Raw genomic sequence first — 22,499 nt, 5'->3', positions numbered from 1 at the left:
TTCTCCCAGCAAATGACACCTGTACCCCAACTCTGGGAAAGACTTCAAGCCACCTCTAAAATATTTTAATGTATCATTTTTATTTAAACAAAAATTTTGCTTGGGCTGGGAATGTGACTCAGTGGTAGAGGCTCACCTAGCAAGCACGGGGCCATATGTTCAATCCCCACTGCTGGGGAAAAAAAAAAATTCATGGAAATCTTGTGTAAAAATTATGATCTAGGTAGACTTACTGTGTTTATGTGAAATGAGAGTGCCCCTTTCCATCCCCGTAAAAAGCACTCAGTTAATGAACCTCCAGAGCAAAATGACAGTGAGGGGAAAATAAATAAATGGCCTAATATTAAATATTTAAAAAAGCAAAAACAGCAAAGAAATGTCTAGCTACCAAATTTAGCTACCTCACATTTCAGGAGACTAGAAAAGCTCTGTCTTAAAATAAGGCTGAGATAGGCCAGGCATGGTGGCACATAGGTGTAATCCCAGCACACCGGGGGCAGAGGGATTCGGAGTTCTTCCTGTCCCAGGGAGAGCCCCTCTGCCTGCTTTTTGGGTCTAAACAACCTCACTAAGCACATGAGCTAGTTGAGGTAGGGTACTCCACTGCCCTCCAAGTGACAAGTGCCCCTCCCCCTCTGAGGCAAATTCTCTTTGCTACCCTCCTCCATTTGCACAACCCACCCCTGTCTTGGGTGCTTCCTTGCCATATTAACGTTCAAGCTGCTCCAGCGAGGAAACGTCTGCACCACTCCTTCCTCTTACCAGTTTCAGAGAGCTCAGCCCGCTGCAGCTTGGCAGGGCTGCCTCCTCTCCTCCTGTCTAGCTCCTTTTCTGCCCACCTGGTCCGTAGCTCTTTTATCTTCCTATAGAATATACTTCCCCATGCTTTTGCTAAAGTTGTTTTCTTCTGCCAGGAATATTCTTTCCACTGGTCCACTCCTCCCCTCGGCACTGGGCTGCCATTAGTGCAGCAGGAACTGTTTCCTGGCTTCTGCCCCAAAACTTGCAGGCTCTCCCTTCTGGCAGACATGGCTTCTTTGTGCACCTCTGCACTCAGCACTTGACATACTGAAGTGTTACTTTATTAATTGTACAAAGCTGTTTTGCTATATATTTCTACATGAATATAATGTACTTTTATTGTATTCATCCCCTCTATTACTCTTCCTCATCCATCCTCCCCGCCAAGTGTTACTTTGTTGAAATGGTAATACATCCACAAGATCCAAAATTCAAAAGAGATTTGGGGAGAGGGTCGCCCTCCTACTTTCTACCGCTAGATCCTAATTCTCCTGGCAACAATGTTACTCTTGCGCATCTTCCCGGTGCCTTCACCCACGCCCCGTCCGTTCGTTGTATCCACCCGGTTCTGGACACTGAGCTGGAGACTCCCAATTGTCCCTTCTCCCCGCGCCCCGCCAGCCCGGGAACCCGTCTCGGCGCCGCGCTGCTCCCCCTGGCGGCGGCGACCCGCCCTGCAGCGGCCGCGCGTCCTGCCCCGCCCCGCCCCAGCCCGCCGGCCGGGCCGGGGGAGGGGTCGCGGCGGCGGCGGCGGCGTCACGGCGGCGCCCGGGCGGTGGGAGCCGAGGCTCCGGAGCAAGATGGCGACGCGAGTGCTGCGCGCCCGAGGAGCGGCGGCGGCGGCGGCAAGCGGTCTCCTGCGCCCGGCCGCCCCTGGCAGCCCCCTGCCCGGGCTCCGGTGAGCAGCGACGCCGTCTCCGGGCGCAGCTGGGGAGGGCGCGGGGCCGAGGGCGCGGGGTCGCGACCGGTTCCGCTCCGCCCCGGGCTGGGGGGCGGCGGGATCGCGGCGGCCGGAGCTTCGGCGGGCCGGGCCTGGCGCCTTCCGGTGATCGGGGCTCAAGGTCACAGCGGGGCCGGGCAGGGCGGGGCCGGACTGCGTCCGCCCGGCCTCGGGGCTGTGCCCGGCGAGCGCGGCCTAGACGCGGCCTGCGGCCCTGCCGACCGGAGCGGCGACACCTGCGCGCAGGCGGGGAAGAAACGAATTACCAGGACGGGGCGCGGAGCGACGGGCCCCGGCGCCCAGCAGCCTTGACTTGCATCCAGAAGTGTTGCTGACTGGATGCTTAAACTTTTCCCAACTTCGCTGGATTACACGTCAGGTGTCCGATCCATCACCTTGACACTTGAATTTATACATCCTAATTTACCCTTAGATTTGCTTTTGGTTTTTTGGCTTTTTCCTCTGGGTGATTTCAGTGTTGCCTTTTTGGTGGCAGTGGTTATTAATGAACCGCTAGAAAATGCAGTTGACATTTTAAAAGGAAAGCAACGAACTATCTGATAATCTCTCCTTCCCCCAGTGCTGAGGGTGGAGCCCAGTGTTAGACTCACTATAGGCCGGGGAGCTGTATATAATATGGCTTATTTAACTTAATCCTGGTTGCAGTCTTTTTTTTTTTTTTTTTTTTGCTGTACCAGAGTTTGAACTCAGGGCCTCACACCTGCTAGGCAGGCTCTCTACCACTTGAGCCACTTCGCCCGCCGTTTTGTGTTGGGTATTTTCGAGATAGGTTCTCCTGAACTACTTGCCCAGGCTAGGTTGGAGCCACAGTCCTGATCTCTGCCTCCTGAGTAGCTAAAATTACATGCGTGAGCCACCAGCACCCGGCCTGGTTGCAGTTTTAACAAGTAAGACTAGCGTTTTTAGCAGATCGAAACTTGGAGAGGAAGAGAGGCAGAATTAGGAAAGTATTTGAACTAGGATGTGAGGCTTCAGGCCAAAGGCCTTTCCTAGGACTGATGCTTAGCTTGTACATCCAAATTACATACATTTGACCTTCCAAGTTGATTACAGAACAGCTTCCTTTTATTGTTACTGAGTATCTAGTGTGTGGCTTTTTTGCCTTTATTTTTTTCCTTCATATACAAGCAGTGTGAGTCCTTGAAGTTTGTTTTGTTCTTTGATCAACAGGCAGAAATTGTTTGCCTAGAATTCAAGGTCACAAAGTGAAGTAGAGGCCCAGTACCCTTTCTTTCTGCTGGGGCCAAAAGCTAGTGACACTGGAGTCCTATCTCCAACCTGTGGTTCTTTGGTAACTGTCTCAGGTCCCACTGTACTTTTTGACTACTACTGGGCCCCCAGTCTGCCTGACCTATAGACATTCTCCAGTACTCAACCTAAACTCAGCTAATTCACTAATTCTACCAAATATTGAAGTGCACGGTGTTCTTGAAGTGCTGTGGAACTGCATGGAATAGCCATGGTCACTGTCCCCAGCTGTGAAAGGTAAAACCCCTACAGCTTACAGATAAGATAGGTGCTATGAGAGAAGACCAAGGAACCCTGTAGCAGCTCATGACACCAAGAAGCCGAGACTGAAAGGGTAAGCATGTGAAAAAACCTTGAGTGGGAGTCAGGCATCCTGACCCACCCTAGAAAAGTTCAGGAGACTAGGTACAGGCACCATGGGAACTAGCTAGAGGAGAGGCAGCAAGGATCAGGGCTCAGCTCATTCCAGGCCCTGCAGGCCACCACAGAGAGAGCTTGGCATTTATTCTATGAGCCATAGAAGATAGTTAAAAGTATGAACTGGTGCGACATGATCTGATATGTAATTTTTAAAAATCAGTCTTCCTTTGGAGAAGGGGACAGAATCAAGGGTAAGGGGCCAGTGAGTGGACGCTGGTGATGTTTACTAAAAGTCATTTGTTCTGTAAATATGGCTACCCTGTGGCAGGCACCTCACTGTTGGGAAACATGGGTGAATAAAGTATACAGGCTGTCTATCTGGGAACTTGCTGGTAATTTAGAGCAGAGGAAGTGGGGGATAGGCAAGGGAGGGATGTGAAGAGATCTAGACTACTTAGAACCCTGTGAAGTTTGAGGTGGTTGTATGCTATTCACTTGGAAAAACAGTATGAGGTCCCCAGGAGATGTTTGGGCTGCAGGCAACGTGTGGGAGTTTTGTCAGCATGTAGGAACTTAAAGCTGATGGGTAACGTGGGTTTCATTTTACTGTTGTGTATTTGATTACAATTTTGTTTTTTGGGTTTTTTTTTGGTGCAACAGGGGTTTGAACTCAGGGCTTTGCACTTGCAAAACAGGTGCTCTACCACTGAGCCACACCTTCAGTCCATTTTGCTCTACTTATTTTGAAGATGGGGTCTTAGCCTCCCAAGTAGCTAGGATTACAGGCGCGAGCCACCAGCACCCAGCGCCCAGCTATAGGAATAGATGAGATGTTTTGAGGAGAGAGTATAGGTTAGCATTTACAGTCTGGATAAGTGGGGGCCAGAAAGGAAGAAGGGAAAGAGCAGCCAGCAAGGTTGTTATTGCCAGAGGGAAGATCCCAAGGAAGGAGTGCTCAGCTGTGCCAGAAACGCTGAAAGGTTAAGGGAGATGAGAGAACTGAGGTTGCCAGAAGGGTGCTAGCAGTGACCTTGCAGGGTGAGTTTCAGAAAGGAATGGGGGCTTCCTGGGCACCTCGTCCCTGTGTGTACATTTGCCAGCACATCTTACTCAGCATGGCTTGGTGCCAGGCCCAGAGTTCCCAGATGCTTACTGCACATTTGGTAAGTGTCCCACTGGGGCTGGAAATCCTGTGCACCCAAGATTTAACTCGTGGTCCTCTGACAAAGCCTGCTCCTCCTGGGTTCTCTCTCCCTTCCACTTAGTGACCCACACTGGAAAGGGCAAGGTCTTCCCCCAATCCATGCCTTCCCTCTTCCACCCATAGGTAGGTTGCCACATCTGTCAGTTCTGCCTCTAGCACATCTGGACTCCACCTTGTCCATCCCCAATGCCCTCAGTTCAGCCCTCAGCAACACTTACTTGTCTGGATTCCTGTGAAGAGTGTGGACTTGAACCTGTTGTTGAATGGGGCACCTAAAGACTTCTAAGGACTGGAGGTGTGGCTGAAGTGGTAGAACCTGGGAAGCCCTGAATTCAAATCCCAGTACTGAGAGGGCATTTTGCCTCTTAAATAAAGATCCCTATTACACAAACTATGGATCCTAATCCCACTTCTCTTCCTCCCCCAACTGCCCTGCCAAGAAAAGCTGTGCAAGATACTTGGAGGACAGTTGAGGACATTTGAATAGGGAAGGGATATTAGAGATTGTGAATTATTATCTTTCTTGGATGTAATCATGGCATTGTGGATTTGTTTTTTACTCTTAGGAGATACATGCTGAAGTATTTAGAGGAGAACTGTGTCTACATGGTTTTCAAATGGTTGTGTAAAAATTAAAAAGCAAATAGAAATTTAAAATGGTGACAGGGTGGTTTTTAAATCTAGATGCAGGGCACAGATTATTTTATTTCAGCTTCTCTGTGTTTGAAGTATTTCAAAATGAAACATGGGCAACAGGGTTCTATAGCAGCAGCGTATAAGTCAGGTTTACTGGGGTTGGTGGTGGGGAAGGGAGTCAGGTAGCTACAGCGTTAATGCAGGACTCCCTTGGGACAGGTTGTTCAGCCTCCACTCCCACTGGCCTGCTTCCTCATTGTGCAGCAAATGCACACTCCTGGCTTTGGCAGGTACTGGTTCTTAGAATGTCCTTCCTCCTATGGGGATCCACCTGCCAAATTTCTCCTCATTGTCAAGTCTTTAGCCCAACAGGTACTTCCTCAGACAGCTGCTCTCCATCTCTTCCAGGCTGACTTAGACCCCACAGCCTCCACCCCCACCTGACACAGCTACCACCTATGTCCTCATCAAACGCTTACCTCACTTTAGGCTGTGATCATGTTTCCCTGGGCCCACCAGCAAATGCAGCTGTTTGAAGTCAGGCCTGGGTTGATTCATCTTTGTGTTCCCAGCTGGCTCAGTGCCAGGCACATGCTGTGCAGTTTGTAAATATTTGAGGGTCAAGTGAAGGAAACTCACTGTGCTATTGCTGTCTTGTCCTGGGGTCTGAGTCTTAAATGTGTTCCCTTCTTCCATTTACTCTGCAAATCTTAGCACGATCTTCCACACTTGATCAGGACCTGTGTCTCACCCTGGGGATGGACCCAGGGCTTTGAGCATGCTAGGCATCACTCTACCACAGAGCTGTGTCTCCAGCCCCAGGAGCCTCTTCTGAATGTACACAAAAGAAGGGAACTCTACTGTCATCATCTTGGCCCTGCACCATCATTTGTGCCTGTTGCTGCTGGGCCTGGCAGCCAACAGGGAGCCAAGGAACAATGCTGCCTGCCTTTAGTGCCGCTGTCATCTGTCACTGCACTGCCAGGCTGGTTTGTACACTTTGAAAACTTGCTAGCATCTCACCATGTTCAGAATAAAGTCCAGCTAATGGTGCCTCCCATTCTCTCTCTGGCAACCTCCTACTCCCTGTTCTGCCTCACTGACCTCTGCAGTTACAGAATATGCCGTTCATTTTCATGACTCCATGCCCTGTACATGTTGTTCCCTTTGACTGGATTATCACCTGCATGTCCATCTGTTTGGCTTGTCCTCCAAGACCAAGCTGAAATGTCTCTACTGGAGTCCCTCCAGAATCCAAGCCAGTGATTCATTCCCTTGGGCTCTTGGAGTGAGTGAGTGTGTATGTGTGTCTGTCTGTCTACTTCCACAGCATCCACAATCACTCTAGCTGCTTACTGGTAGTATTTCCCAGGAGACTGAACAGGCTCAGCATCAGATTCAAGTTGATATCCATAGAGCCTAGCACATGTTTACTCTGCCTAGTATTCTGTACTGCTCCCTACCCTCTATAAAGTGCCACCCAATATAGCATTAATGTAATATTAATAATAATTAATATATTAATAACCCTAATATACATACACATATTTATGATGTTGTAAAGACTTCTGCCCCTGGTGATTGTCGCTCAGACCTTGACCAGATCTTATCACTCTGGCAGCCCTGGGCACAGCTGTTTCTCTTCCGTCTGTGGTTTGGCTTAGCCAATGAGATGGACAGGGCACATCAGGCAGCTTTGGTCACCTGACACCTATCACTCAAAAGATGTCAAAGTTTGACAGTCAGTTGGGGGCAGTTTGGGGCCAGACTGTTCCTTACTTGTCGAGGCATTTGCACTCAGATTCTGTGTGGACTGCTGCTGAGTCTCATCCTCTACTCTGCATAGCTCTTAGGTCATTTGTGCAAACTTTCTACTTTGTTGCTAATTTTACATGCCTCCCATTGGCTTCATGATATATTAAATATCAAAATGTGGTGTGTGTAAAACACCACATTTATTTTTATTGAAATAAATTTTACCATGATTCATTTGGAAAATTGCCTTCTTTGGAATGAGGTTTTTGGGGTGGGGTTTTTTTTCCCCTAATCAAGGAATGAATTGAAAACAGTAGCAAACACTGTATGATTTTAGTTTTTTGTTAGAGAACTAGTACTTTATATATAATGTCTTTTATAAAGTTTGTTGAAAAAAATCATTTTAGAAACTTATCTTGTAAGCCCTTAACATAAACCAGGTACTGTCCTGAGTACTTGAGGTCCATTATCCAAGAGTGAGTACAAAAGGGAGAAGCAGTCAATATAGAATTATATGGGGAAAGCTGTACCTTTCCTTCTATCCCAGCATCCTTTCCTCCAGGATACAGCCATGAACACTTTCATAATTCTAAGGAATTTTAACAGACAGTGAAAGCAAAATGGAAGTTTCCAGATTCTTTTTACAAACATTATTTAGGACCATGGGTTTTTGTCCTGACCACTTTACAAGAAAAATTGCATGTGCTGGTATTAACTTGTTCTTTTGCTTGTTTAGTGTGAGTTTCTTGCTTTTTAATCCTTGAAGGATTGGGAAAAAAATGTTTTTCTGTTTCTTGAACATTATTCATAGAAAGCATGTTGTATTTTTGTTTGTATATTTATAGGTTCACATCATTCAAAAAAATCTTTTTATCTGGTTTCTAGCTATTTCAGAAAATATCCTATGAATTATTTTTTAGTTAAAAGAACATTTTATGGGGAGAAAATTGTTCCATAATGTTTGTTCAATAAAGCAGCTAGTTGATTTTACTTTTGTTTTTTGTTTGTTTTTTGTGGTGCTGGGGTTTGAATTCAGGGCCTACACCTTGAGCTACTCCTTTTTTGTGATGGATATTTTCAAGATAGGGTCTCCAAAACTCTTTGCCTGTGGCTGACTTTGAACCTCGATCCTCCTGATCTCTGCCTTCTGAGTAGCTAGGATTACAGGTGTGAGCCACCAACGCCCAGCTTTTGTTTTGATTTTGTTTTTGGAGACTATGTGGCACAAACTGGCCTGGAACTCTCTCTGTAGCCCATACCAGCCTCAAACTCTCAGTCCTCCTATCATATCCTCCCAAGCACTGGGATTACAAGTGTGTACCACCACATTTGGCATAGCTATTGATTTCTTAAAACAGAAAGAAGAAAAAGGTTGCCAATATAATGTGAAATTTAGAATACTATTATTTCCAAAATTTATATTCCAAATTATAAAATGTTCTTGAATAAGAATAGGAATTTGTGCTCTTGAGCTATAGTTGCTGCTCTTAAGTCACCCTGCTCAGAGCTGCTCCCCCCTCTTCCTTGGGGAGTATACTTTCCTGCTGTCACTCTCTTTCTCTCTCACTGTCAGTTGAACTCTGAGCCAAGCACCAGTGGCTCACAGCTGTAATCCCAGCTACTCAGGAGACAGAGATCAGGAGGATCAAGGTTCAAAGTCAACCCCAGGCAAAGAATTCTGAAGACCCTATCTCAAAAATACCTATCATAAAAAAATGAGTGGCTCAAGGTGTAGGCCCTGAGTTCAAACTCCAGTACTGTAAATTTTTATTTTAAAAATAAAAAAAATTAAAGAATAGGAATATGTGTTATTCTAATATGGAATCCATGTGTTCATCTCATGACACAGTTCATGAGATTTTGTTCTCAAAAGTACTTGAGCCAGGGCACCCTCTCTTGGGACCCTGCCTCAAACGCTGGGGGCCCTTTGTTAGGAAAACGTCGCACACCGCACACAAAGGAGGCTCACGAGAGTTATCTCATGTCCAAAAGTTTAATAAGCAGGCTGGTGGCTGAGAGAAAATGGTGCAGCAGCTTCTCTCGGCCGGTCTGATTTTAAATAGCATTTGGGGGAAAGCAAGGGCAAGGGATGGTCTTTGATCTGCAAAGGAAGAGACCAGCTGCAGGAGCAAGGTCCACGGGTGGGAAAAGGAAGGGGGGTGGGAGGTAAAGAATGGTGGGCTTTGTTTTGCTAGGAGTGAAACCAGCTGCGGTTTAGGCTCCAGAAGAGGCAGTTCTCATCATTTCCCCATTTTTCGTTTACTAGAGAGAGAGAGGAGAAGGGTTGGGTATTTGGGCGTAGTTTGATCCTCTAGCTGCTTCCGGCTGGCAGGGGGGCAGCGCATGTCCTCAGGTGGGGTCCCCAGGGTTTGGTGTCTTCGTAGAGGTTAGCGTGGGGTTCCCCTTGGTGGCACCAGAGAGGTTGATATCCTTGGAGGAGGAGTTGATTGAATCTTTGGTTGGTGGCTGCAGATATGCAATCTAGTAAAAAATTTTGTATATTTTTTATAATGCAAGGGAGAAAACTCGGGAGGGTAAAAACAACAATAGGGGCGCTAGGAAAGGCAAGAGCCAAGAGAGCAGAGGAGATTGAGTCCAGTCTAGGACAGAGGAGTTTTTAGTTCTGTGAAGTTGGATTTCTTCGCTTAATTGAGACAGGGTATCAATATTCTGTTCTACTAGGCCTGACTTATTAATGTAACAACATTCCTCTTGGAGGAAAAGGCAGGTGCCTCCTTTTTCAGCGGTTAAGCGATCTAGGGCCCTGCGGTTTTGTAAGGCAACCTGAACTAATGAGGTGAGTTGTCACTGAAGGGAGGCCAGAGAAACTGAGGTTGATTCAAGAGTGACCTGTAGGCGCTCCTCAAAATCTTTTGCAGAGGTGACACTATGGCCCAGGGCTCCACCTGCAAACCCAGTGGCAGTGATGGAGGAGGCCAGGCTAATCCCGACCATAATGGGTAGGAAGGCGGCTCGTGGTTGTCAGGGCGAGTATAGCCAGAAGAATTCAGCCTTTCCATAGACAGTGAGTTGGGGAACTGTTATTACTGAGAGGCAGGGGCCTGGAGTAGAGGCATTTATACAGGTGTGTAAGGAGCCGTTGCACCAGAGTATAGTCCAGAGGGCGGGAAGGTTTCAGTACTTATAGAGACATTAGAGCGACAGAATTTGAGGAAACCAGCCCCAGAAGAGGTGTGGACAGAGGAGTAATAGCAGGTGTAGGAGGGAAGTGAGTATTGGTCTGGGTCAGGTTCCCACAGAGGTATAGAAGTCAAAGTGGGGGAAGGGAGGTACGAGGCTTCTAGGACCTGGGTTATTAAGGCAGCATTAATGATGGGGGTTCCTTTTGTAGTTAGGAGTCCCCTTTTCTTCCAGATTGCAGAGTGGGACAACAAAGTGTGAAAGGCATATTTAGAGTCAGTGTAAATATTAATAGTTTTGGTTTTTGCCAGGGTTAGAGCTCTGGCCAGGGCAGTTAGTTCGGCCTTTTGGGAAGTCATACCCAAAGGGAGAGGACGTGCCTCAATGACAGTGGAATTAGAGACAATAGCATAGCCTGCTCTTTTTTGTCCATTGTGAATAAAGGAGCTGCCATCAATAAACCAAGTGCAGTCAGTCTGAGAAAGGTGTCCTCCTGAATGTGGTCTGGGCAGGGGAGGAGCTCCTCAAGGATCTCGGGGCAGGAGTGAATGAGGGGTGTTGAAGAGAGAGGAAGAAGAGTGGCTGGATTAAGTGGGGGACATGAGACAAAAGTTGGTGTGAGGTCCTCAACCAAGGCCACCTGGAGGGACAGGATACAGAGGAGGGCATGGAGTGAAGTCCCTTATATGTAAGGAACTCTGAGAGGCTATGAGAGGAGTAAACAGTAAGGGGGGACCCAAAGGTGAGCTTTTTACTTTCTTGAATTAGGAGAGAAGCAGCTGCTAGGGCCCTGAGGCATGGGGCCCACCCCATGGTTGTGGGGCCTGTTTTAAGAGGTATGCTACTGGAGCAAAGGAGGGCCCTGTGTTGTGTCCTAAAACTCGTAGGGCAAACCCCTGTCTCTCAGAGACATAAAGGAAAAAGAGACGAGTGGGGTCCAGCAGGTGAAGCGCCAGGGCTTGTAGGAGGGACTTGAAATGGCCTGACACAGGCCAAGAGGGGTCCAGGGGCTCTTGGATGGGGCCCTTGGATGCCTCATATAGAGGTTTGGCCATTAGACTGAAGTTAGATACCCAAGCCCTGAGGTAGCCTGCCAGACCGAGAAAGGAAAGAATTTCAGCCTTGGTGGTGGGGGTAGGGAGAGAAACCAATAAGGCCTTAGGATCTGTGGTGATAGCCTTATGAGTAGGGAAGATAGACAGGCCTAGGTAAGTTACCTGGGTGAGAGACAGTTGAGCCTTGTTAGGGGATACCTGGTATCCCTTTTTTCCCAGAAAATTGAGCAGGAGGGCAGTGTGTTGTTGGCTATCCTTGAGTGAGGGGCTGCAGAGCAGGAGATCATCTACATAATGGAGGAGTTTACTCAGGGAGAGATGAGGCGTAAGGAGGTCCCTAGCCAGAGATTGGCCAAAAAGGTGGGAACTGTCCCGGAACCCCTGAGGCAGAACAGTCCAGGTCAATTGTTGGGAAGTATGAGAATCTGGATCAGTCCAGGTGAAGGCAAAGAGATTTTGGGACCGTGGGTGAACAGGGATAGTGAAGAAAGCATCTTTTAGGTCCAGGACTGTGAAATGGGTGGTGGTACTGGGGATGAGAGACAGGAGAGTGTAGGGGTTAGGTACCACCAGTGTATAGGAGTCACTGCCGTGTTGATTAAGTAGAGGTCCTGCACCAGCCAGTAAGACCCATTGGGCTTTTTTATAGGCAGAATAGGAGTGTTATAGGGGTAGTGAGTTGGGTGAAGCAGGCCCTTAGTGAGAAGCTCTGAGATGATAGGCTTTAGCCCCTATAGGTGGGTTAGAGAGATGTGATATTGAGATTGATTTGGGAAAGTAGAAGGATCTTTGAGAGTGATGACAACTGGCTCATGTGAGGCAATGGAGGGGTTTTTGAGATCCCATACAATGGGGTCCACTAATGTTGCCTGTAGGGGCAAGGAGTTGGGAGAAGCTTGTGGAAGCAAGACACCTATGATGGTGAGGCAGATGGTGAGGATGGAGACGAGGGGTTGGTGGGCTGCGGCTTTTGTGGAGATGGATGTAAGGTGAGGGTGGCCTGAAACTTTGTCAGAATGTCTCTACCTAAGAGTGGAGTGGGACAATTAGGTAGCACTAGGAAGGAATGGGTAGAGTGTATTTCCCAGTATGCAAGTTAAGGGAAAGGTCATTAAGGGCTGGGTGGGAGTTCCCTCCACCCCGACTATGGAGGTTGAAGAAGGCTTGGTAGGTCCCCAGAACTCCGGCAAGGCAGAAAAAGTGGCACCAGTGTCTAAGAGGAGAGAGATAGGCCTACAGTCAATGATGACTGTTACCCTGTGCTCCCGTGAAGTTATGGTCATCGGGCCTGGGAGTACTGGGCTCTGTCAGTCTTCTGCCGCAGTTGCCAGTCCTAGAAAATCAGGGAGGAGGAATGTTGAGGGGGTCTAGACCCCCCACCTCGAGAGGTGGAGGGGCAGTCCCTCGCCCAGTGGCCCCCTGTTTGCACTTAGGACATGGTCCTGGTGGGCGGTGTATCTTAGGACAGGCATGGGCCCAGTGTCCCTCAAGGCTACACTGAAAACATGGGCCGGGAGGCAATCAGGATTTTCCCTGGCCTTGTGAGTTGGGAGCCTGGGGGGGTTTGCTGGAGGGCTTGGGCCAACATCTGGAATTTGGTCTTATCTCTTCTCTCCTTATCAGCCCGTTGCTGTTCCTCATGGTAATTATAAACCTTAAAAGCCACATTTAAAATTTCAGCCTGTGGAGTCTGAGGGCCATTTTCCAGCCTTTTAAGTTTTTTTCTTATATCTGGGGCTGACTGGGAGATAAAGTGGGTCATAAGGATAACTGTCCCATCCTTAGTTGCAGGGTCAACTTTTGTGTGGCATCGTAATGGCTCTGTAAGTCAGGACAAGAAACTGGCTGGATTTTCTTTTTCCTCTTGTTGAACTTCTCTGAGTTTGTCAAAATTAGCAACCTCTTGGGCAGCCCTCTTTAACCCTGCTGCTAGGCAGGGGACCATCTGGCCCCTGGAAGTTAGGTCATTAGCTTGATAGTCCCAATGGGGTTCTGCCTCTGGAACTGCCAACGTTCCCACAGGGTGGGGGCAGGGGTGGTGAGGTGAATCTCATCTGCATGTGTCTTAGCCATGTCCCAGACCCTTCGTCTCTCCTCTGGGAGGAGGGGTGAGGAGAGGATGGTATAAATGTCATGCCAGGTGAGGCTATAGGATTGAGCCAAATATTGAAATTCTTTAATATAAGAGTCAGGGTCAGTGGTGTAGGAACCAAGGCATTTTTCAATCTGAGACAGGTCTGTGAGAGAAAAGGGAACATGAACTCGCATGATACCCTCAGTGCTAGCCACATCCCAGAGAGGGTAGGGGGAAACCGGCTGGCTGGGGGGGCCATGAGAGTGAATGTGGGGGGGGGCTCAGGGGATCCTGTAGTTTTGGATTTGGATTGGTGGGAGGGCAAGTGGAAGGGGGAGCAGAAGGAGGAGGGGAGGAAGGGGTGAAAGGAGAGGCAGGGGAAGTGGCAAGAGGAGCAGCGGGAGGAGGACCTGGCTGCTGAACAATGGAGGCTCGCGTCTGATAAGGTGGAAGCTCATTAGCAGGATTGAAGGAAGGGAAAGCATCAGGGTTAGGGAGGGTAGTTGGGGTTTTTGTAGCCAGAAGGACTTGGGCAGGGGAGCAAGAGGTGCAGAGAGAAGGTTTAGAGCGGAGATAAGAAAATGCTAGGACACAGGGAATTTCCTTTAATTTTCCAGTGCGTTCACAGAAGTTACAGAGATCCCTGAGAATGTTAGGTCTGAGTGTGCCATCTGGTGTCCATTTAGAGTTATTGTCCAATTGGTATTGTGGCCAAGCCTGATTGGAAAGAAAAATGAGGTTTTTTGCCTTTAGATCAGGGGAGAGCCATAGGGGCTTGAGGTTGGCCAACAGACAGCCCAGAGGGGTGTCTGAGGGAATTTTGGAAGGTCCATTGCCCATGGTAAGACCCGATCCGAGGAGAATATGGCAGGCATCCCCGAGATATTGCTTTCCTGGACGAAACAGGAGTGGAGGACCTCAAGGGAACGTCTTCACCGAGAGGATCATCCATGCCACAGGAACCCAGTTCTTGAGGCAAGTGAGCCAGGACCTAGTACTAGGGTTTTCAACCAACTGAGAGAGAGGGAGGTAAGGAATGGTGGGCTTTGTTTTGCAAGGAGTGAAACCAGCTGTGATTTAGGCTGCAGAAGAGGCAGTTCTCATCCCTCTTCTCTCCCATTTTATACTTCTCTCAATAAACTCTCTCTAAAAAAAATAAATAAATTTGAAAATAAACTTTCCCGCTCTATACTTAAGAAGCACATGAGGCTTACCTCATTCCTTTTAGTGATTTTTCTGATTTGGGATATTCCCTAATTTAACCCAATCTGTATTAACGAATATCGAAAGCATTTGCATTAAGAGAAAACCAGAAATGAGACAGTAATGAACATTTTTGTGTGTTCATTTTGTCACTTATCTAAATATAGCTGCCTGTAGAATATAACAGGTGTAATTGCTAAGCCAAAAGTCACACCGAGTTTCAGTTTTGATATAATGTCACACTGCCCTGGAGGTTATACAAATTTGCATTCTCATCAACAAGGCTGTGGGAGTTAAATTGTCACTTAAACCTTTGTGGTTAAAGTATAGTTCATTACTTAAGCCAAATTTATCCTTTTTTTTTTTTTTCACATGGAGATCCATGCTGGGTCACCCATACCACCCCAGCCCCCATTTTAGCATTAGTTATGTTCACAATGGTACACAACCATCATCGTATCTGCTTCCAAGTCAAATCTTTTTTTTTTTTTTTGGCTGTACTAGGATTTTGATCTCAGGGCCATGCTCTTGCTAGGCGGAGCGCTACAGCTTCAGCCATACCCCTCAACCCTTTTTGCTTTAGTTGTTTTGGGGATAGGGTTTCCTGTGTTTGCCCAGGCTGACCCCTGGACCATGGTCCTGCTATTTTCTGCTTTCCGCTGCAGCTGGTATGGCAAGTGAGCACAAGCACTATGCCCAGCTTTTTTGCCTGGAGAACTTTTTTTTTTTTGGTCTGGGCTGGCCTCCAACCACAATTCTCCCGATCTTAGTCTCCCCATTTTCAGTCACCTCTGAAAATCGTTTTTTTTTTTTGAATTGTAGTAAAATAATACAACACAGAATGTATCATTTCACTCATTTTTAAGGATACAGTTCAGTAGCATTAAGTACATTCGTATTGTTTCACAACCATCACTTCCATCAGTCTTCAGAACTTTCTCTTTTCCCAAATTGAAACTGCATCCTTGCCTCCCTCTGACTCCTGGCAGCTACCATCTCTTCTGTCTCCAAAAATCTGACTACTATAGGTATCCACATGTGTTTTCTTTTATCAAAAATTGCTTTGTTCTTTTTGTTTTGTTTTTAGTACTAGGGTTTGAACTTAGAACCCTATACTTGTACTCTACCACTTGAGTTCAAAAATTGCTATAGAGCCGGGCGCTGGAGGCTCACGCCTGTAATTCTAACTACTTGGGAGGCAGAGATCAGGAAGATCTTGGATGGAAACCAGCCCTGGCAAATAGTTCTTGAGACCCTATTTTGAAAAAATCCTTTACAAAAAAGGGCTGGTGGAGTGGGTCAAGTGGTAGAGCAGCTGCCTAGCAAGTGTGAAGCCTGAGTTCAAACCTTAATGCTGCCAAAAAAAAAAAAAAAAAAAATATATATATATATATATATATATATATATATATATATATATATATATATATATATATTTGCTTTGGTGGAAGGATTTTTTCATAGGACAAGTTGCTAAAATAAACATGGGAACTCTGAGGAGCAGCAGGAGTCACTCACTCTGTATTTCTCTCTGCTCCACTGTTTATGACGCATGTTGTCACAGTGCAAGCAGACACCTGTGGTATCGCCCAGTGGTGTACTCTAAGTAGATTGGTGAATTTAAGAAAGCAGAATAAATAGGCTGTGCCAAGACCTAAAGGCACCAAGGTCTTTGCACTTGGATTGACTCATTGTATCGGTTATTCCACAGGAGCATGACATCTTCCAATAACAGACCCCGAGAAGACAGTTGGCTAAAATCCTTATTTGTCAGGAAGGTGGATCCCAGGAAAGATGCTCACTCGAATCTCCTGGCCAAGAGGGAAACAAGCAGTCTGTACAAACTGCAGTGTGAGTAATCACTTTGTACCACCACAGTGACTTTCTTTGCTCATAAACTTATTGTTGGATTTCTTTTGTTTCAGTTCACAATGTTAAACCAGAATGCCTAGACTCATACAACAAAATCTGGTGCGTATACCAACTATCCTTTCCTTGGGGAAAAATAATGCTTTTAATATTTGTCAGTTCAGCTAACACTTGATAGCAGAGTCTTAAGATCCTTTATCTCCTCAAGGCTTTGCACTTGAACCATGCCCCCAGCCCTTTTTGCTTAGTTACTTTTTCAGATAGGGTCTTGTGTTTTTGCCCAGGGCTGGCCTTGGATAGGAGGCCTCGCATCCTATCTGGAATTACAGGTATGTGCCAGCATACCCAGCTTACTTGTTGAAATGGGGGTCTCACTAACTTTTTCCCCTGAGCTAGCCTCCAACCTCAATCCTCCCAACCTCCACTTCCCAAGTAAGTAAGATTATAGGCATGTGCCAACATGCCCAGCCTATTCAGAGGCTCTTAATCTGAGTTCTGTGTGAGATTGCCAATGGCATTTTGATTTTAAGTTACTCACACAGTAACTCATCACATAGTCTTATCAGACTTTAGAATGTTCCTATATTTCTAAGGTTGGAAAGAACTTTGTAAGGCAGTCTAATCCATCTACTCGTCCACTGCTTGTGTCTTTTCTGCAGACCTTCCTGACTGCTTGTGCTTAAGTACATTCTATCCCTGGACAGCTCTGAGTGTTCGGAATTAGAACTTATGTCCCCTTGACCTCCATTGTTTCCAGTTTTCCTTCTAAGTAAAGCTGCCACGTGAAAGTCCTTTGTGGAGCTGGGCATGGTCGTGCCCACATGTAATCCCAGATTTTGGAGGCTGAGGCCAGAAGATTGTCAGCTTGAGGCCAGCCTGGGCTGCATAGTTAGACCCTGTCTCAAAAAAATGAAAACAAACAAAACAAAAAACCATCCCATATATGCTTACACAACTGCTGTGTCTTCCCATGCCTTTCCCTTCTCAGAATCCCAGTCCCCTGAGCTGGTTGTCATATGATGAAGACCCACACCCCTGATAAAATTTGTGAATTTCAAGACTAAAGAGAAAATTTAGTTCATCAGTTCTTAACTAACAAGAGTAGAATTTTAACAATCAGTTGTAAGCAAATATAAGTATTTTTTGCCTTTTATTATCTGCTGCTTCCTTGAGAAAGCAAATGATTTTGTCTTCCAAAATCAGCGAAGTTTTCAGAAGCAAAAGTTTTATCATCTCATTTTTGGAGGTGTTTGGTAGAATGCAACATTAGCATAGATTTCAGCATGTTCCTTTTATTTAAAAGTTCCTTGAACCAGAGTAGATGTTTATTCCTAAGTCTTTTCTCATAACATGAGAGGTTTTCTGTGTGCTGTGTCTCCCTGGATTCTTTCTTGTCCTGTTGTAATCACTTCAGCTCCATCTGGGATTTCTGGCTGACTGTCCATTTTCGTATCAGACACCCTGCTTTCACTTCAGATTCAGCCTACAGTCGCCTTGCTCCCCAGCTTCCCTGTCTGTGCCGCCTTATCCCGTCCTCAGTTCCTGTGACTAGTCAGTCTCAGATGCGCTGTTCATTCTCTGCTTGTTTCCTTCTCCATCTTCCTCAGAGCCTGTTAAGTTCAAGCCTTTCTGGACTTGAAGTTGTCCCTTGCCTAAACCTCACCCCACAGTCCATCTCCCAGTTATATCAGGTTGATCCACGTGGCTCTGCTTTCTCCCTCATCATGTCTTTTTCTTTTTTCTGAAATGATCAGCAGCTCCCTGTTTCCAAAACATAAAGTTCTGGAAGAGCCTCGTTTTTAGGGACCCCTATAATGAGATTTTGCCCAACCCATCCATTTCTGGGCACAAGTACTGCCTACCTTACAACCTCCATACAGGTAAGGCCAGGGCTGGCAAGAGCAGGTATAGGGCCCCAGCAAAGAGGTTTGAGTACAAATCCTCCATATGTGACTGCTCAGGCCCCATGGCCTCTCTGCACCCCACCTGGGACACTGGCATGGACTTCCTTCTGCTGCATTGACTCAGCTATTTGCTTCCTGCTCACTCATGCCAAAAAAGAAACCCGTGTTCATTTGCCTGACATGATCCATCCTTCCTATTCCTGATTTTCATCAGTCCCATTATTTCTGAGCATTCATGATTACACATCACATACATTTAATACCAAATCATAATTTAAAAGTAAATATCACCCTTCAAAAACCACACATGCTGTAGCCATTGTCCTGGGTCATGAGAGCACCTGGATTTCGTTTAGGTCAGCTCTAGGCCGTTGGAGCTTTCCTCTGCTCACCATTCTTACCCAGCTGGCCCTGTGCCCAGCGTTGGTGCTGATCTCAGCTTCATATGATGCATCATCAGCAAATAACTTGCACAGGTTCCATTTCTGACCTTGATACTCTTCCATCCATTGTGCAGTTTGCACTGCATTTCTCATAATTTTTCTACTCAAAGGTTCAGGTTTGACTGGAGAGGTAGCTCAGTGGTAGAGCACTCACCTAGCATGCAAGGCCTTGGGTTCAAGCCCCAGCACTGCAAAGAAAAAAAATGTGCCGGTTTGGGCTTTTCTCGTGGTGTTAAACCCTTGTGGCTATGCCCTGCCTTTCCCTGTACATTACCACTGCATCATAGGAAGCTTTCCGTGGAGCTCAGCTCTGAATGACACCTCGGTTAAATCAGTGCATGGCTGTGACCTGCTGTGTACAGTCAGTGGTGACAAACTGGTGGGTGTGAATTCAGTGTGAGACTGAGAGACCTCTGGAGTCTCCTGGTTAGGTGGGGTAGAACCTAATTTATGCTTTGCGTATGACGTTAATTCTGATTCTTCCGCACGGATTATGCCGTGTTGACGCTGCTGGGGACTATTGGAGATTGGGGCTGCTCCGACTGAGTCATGTGCTGACCTGGGGCCTGCTTGCTCTCTGCTCCTGCCACCTCCACCTGCTCTGCAGCTTGTGTGCTCTACTTTTGTCTTAAATACTGCTTTCCTGCCTTTCTGTTCTCTCCCATATTCCTCTCTCCTGTTCCCATGTCTCATTCTTATTTCTGGAGCAGGCAGATCCAGCTTTTGTGCACATCACATTTGTAAATAGTTCCTTTTGTCTTCTTTTCCTGAAACGGCAAGTGATGGACCTATAGCTCTGCACTCGGGCCTCTGACTTGCTTTATCATTGTTGTCACTATACATGAGTTGCCGACAGCTCCTGTGCACAGTTGGGGTTAAAAGCTCCCTTATGAAAAGCGAGGTGCTAGTGCCTAACAATTCAGCTTCAGGTTCCTCTGGATACTTTTATCACAAATGTGTTCTGGGTGAGTCATTCTGAGAACTGAGTAGGTCTCCTTCCTGTTACTGGGTATGTGCTGCACACAGGTAAATTTCACCACTAATTTTAGTTTTGCTATTTCTTTTTCTTTAAGCCAAGAGGTACTACCAAAGATTCATGAAGACAAGCATTACCCTTGCACCTTGGTGGGGACGTGGAACACGTGGTATGGCGAGCAGGATCAAGCTGGTAGGAAGCAGAAACCTTGGGAGCCAATGCTTTTTCCCTTAAGCCTTCTTATAACTTTTTAATTGAGGCATGTTTTTATAATCAAAGCTTTCCATGTCTCAGTCTGGTTTTATAGCTAAGGTAGTTTCTTCAATAATTCACTACAAAAAGTGCTTTTTTATTGTCTTTAATGTTTGACTCTATTGTTGAAACTTCATGATGTAATCATGGGCCAATACATGGCACACTGCAGTTTTTTACCACATTCATGTCATGTGTATCTCGAATATTTTCAAGGTAAGAGGATCACGAAACTCTAAACATGTGTTGTCTTTTAAAATACATTTCAGTCCACCTATGGAGGTACGAAGGAGGCTACCCAGCCCTCACTGAGGTCATGAGTAAGCTCAGAGAAAATCAGGTAATGACTTGGAAAAAATGTGTACTTACTTGGAGATGTTAGTACAGAATTAAGTGACTCTTCTGTCCCCAGTTTTCCCTAGTGAACCATTCAGTTTTTGTAGGACCAATTTTCTCATTTGAACTCTTAAAGTTACCAGTTGTAATACTATTAAAATACCAGTTCTTGTCTTAAAACTCCAACTGTACTTTGAAAGTAACAAGAGTAGATGTAGACACCATTAGCTCTGCTTTACCTGAGGCACCACGTGTCTACTTGAAGAACTGCCAGCCACAGACATGTTTTTTTACCTTGACTGGCTTTGCTATCCTCCCCCTCCATGCACTAATGGGTACTTGGTGCTTGGTAGTAGACATTTTTCCCCTCATCGTGCTGCTGATGAAACCCAGGGTCTTGCACATGCTAGGCAAGTGCTACACTCCCAGTCAGTGAAGAGAATTTCAATAGTCGCATATCATTAAGTTCCCAGACAAAGTCAGAGAATGCTTGTTATCGTTGTAGCCGTTCAGCAGATGTAAACCAGATTGTCTCAGGCCACCCTGTTTATTACTCTATCTATACTAGTACTTTGTGGGGACATAATTGTTACTAAACTACATAACAATTTTTATATAAGCATTAGAAGATTTCAGGAGCACACTTTTCTTGCCCACAGGAATTTGTGAATTTCCGTAAGGCAAGAAGCAACATGCTTCTCTCCAGGAGGAACCAGCTGCTATTGGAGTTCAGTTTCTGGAATGAGCCTGTCCCAAGGTCGGGGCCTAACATTTATGAGCTCAGGTCTTACCAGCTCCGAGTAAGTATGGAGATGCGGCCTGACCTGCCAGGCTCGTGAAAAAGCACAGATGCTCTTGTGACCAACAGCACATTCTGTCACGCAGGCTTAGCGTTCTCCTTTTACTTTTCTCCCTGTCCAGTCCTGCTCCTGCTTTCTTTTTTTTTCTTTCTTATTACTTCTCTCCTGCTAAGCTTTTTTTTTATGTTCTTATGTATGTTTACTGCTTGATTTTTTTTTCCCAAATAACATTTTTTGTTTTTAAAAGGTAAGACCTCAAGTGCAGGACTAGATACAATGTATACCTTGTACTCTAGCTGAACTGAATCAACTAATAAGCATTCTGTCTGTTAAACAAACCATACAGAACTTGGAGAGTAAAAGGGGAATAACAAACCGGGCACCAGGTGCTAACATCTGTAATCCCAGCTACTCAGGAGGCAGAGATCAGGGGAATCATGGTTCAAAGCCATCCCAGGCAAATAGTTCCATGAGACCCTATCTCAAAAAAAATTTATCACAAAAAAGTGTCTCAAGGTAAAGTCCCCGATTTCAAGCCCCAGTACCACAAAAAAAAAAAAAAAAAAAAAAAAAATTTTATAACCGTTTCTAGATGTTTCCCTACTGAATACTAAAAAGAATGATCACAATAGAGCTGTACCTATTAGCCATCCTCTCTTCATATTCCACCCTTCCGCCCACCCTTCCTAGCCCCAGGAACAGCACTGTTAGACTAAGTAGAGCCAAGTCTCTAGTGATCAGTCACCTTGCAGTGGAGAAAATGAAGTGCGCGCCAATTCGTCTGTAGTGCATCTAGCTCTGCCTGTGATGACCGTGAATGATGGATGTCTTGTTCTTACTTTATGCGTGTGTTGTCTTTCGTAGAACCATGAAGTCTCACTCCACTGGGGAATGGGAGCAAATGAATAGTCATACTTGTACTCTTACTTCTGTTTTTCACTGAAGGACTAACCAAAATCTAAATCTCTCTTTAGCCAGGAACCATGATTGAGTGGGGCAATTACTGGTGAGTATATTGATACGGAGTTTGTAAGCCTTATTAATAGATTATTGTAAGCCACAGAGTTAATTCTCACAAAAAAAATCTGAGAATAATGCCTTGACTTGATACTAGGCTTTTTCTTTTCTTTACTATTTTTTTAATATGGTGTCTCACTATGTTGTCAGGCTGGTCTTGAACCCCTGAGCTCAAACACTGTCTTGCCTCAGCCTCCTAAGTAGCTGGGACCACAGGCTACATCAGACTGTTGTTCTTTTTGATGTTTTTATTATGAAATTGTTCAAACATGTGGAAAATGTGCAGAGGATCCCCACTTCCATGCCTGTTCCTGAGCCTCAGTAATTATCAGCACAAGCCAGGTAGTGGCTGAGATTGGGAGGATCACAATTTGAGGCAAGTCCAAGCAAATATTTTGTGAGACCCACATTTCCAAAATAACTATAACAAGCCGGGTACCAGTGGCTCACGCCTGTAATCCTAG

At 46.0% G+C, this 22,499-nt stretch overlaps 1 protein-coding gene across 1 annotated transcript in view; it reads left to right on the top strand.

Annotated features, from left to right (window-relative positions):
* The first annotated feature begins 1,535 nt into the window (after nt 1-1,535).
* The window catches only part of Nipsnap2 (nipsnap homolog 2), a 30,446-nt gene continuing 9,482 nt past the window's right edge, over nt 1,536-22,499 (top strand). Inside the window, exons 1-7 of the mRNA XM_074075811.1 lie at nt 1,536-1,699; nt 16,150-16,289; nt 16,364-16,409; nt 19,728-19,822; nt 20,152-20,222; nt 20,878-21,018; nt 21,993-22,024. Coding sequence (XP_073931912.1) covers nt 1,602-1,699; nt 16,150-16,289; nt 16,364-16,409; nt 19,728-19,822; nt 20,152-20,222; nt 20,878-21,018; nt 21,993-22,024 — 623 coding nt within the window. The 5' untranslated portion in view covers nt 1,536-1,601. The remainder of the gene's footprint in view (nt 1,700-16,149; nt 16,290-16,363; nt 16,410-19,727; nt 19,823-20,151; nt 20,223-20,877; nt 21,019-21,992; nt 22,025-22,499) is intronic.

Source organism: Castor canadensis, chromosome 6 (genome assembly GCF_047511655.1).
Source record: "Castor canadensis chromosome 6, mCasCan1.hap1v2, whole genome shotgun sequence".
In the NCBI taxonomy this organism is placed as follows: Eukaryota; Metazoa; Chordata; class Mammalia; order Rodentia; family Castoridae; genus Castor; species Castor canadensis.
This window is presented reverse-complemented; position numbering and strand designations above follow the sequence as displayed.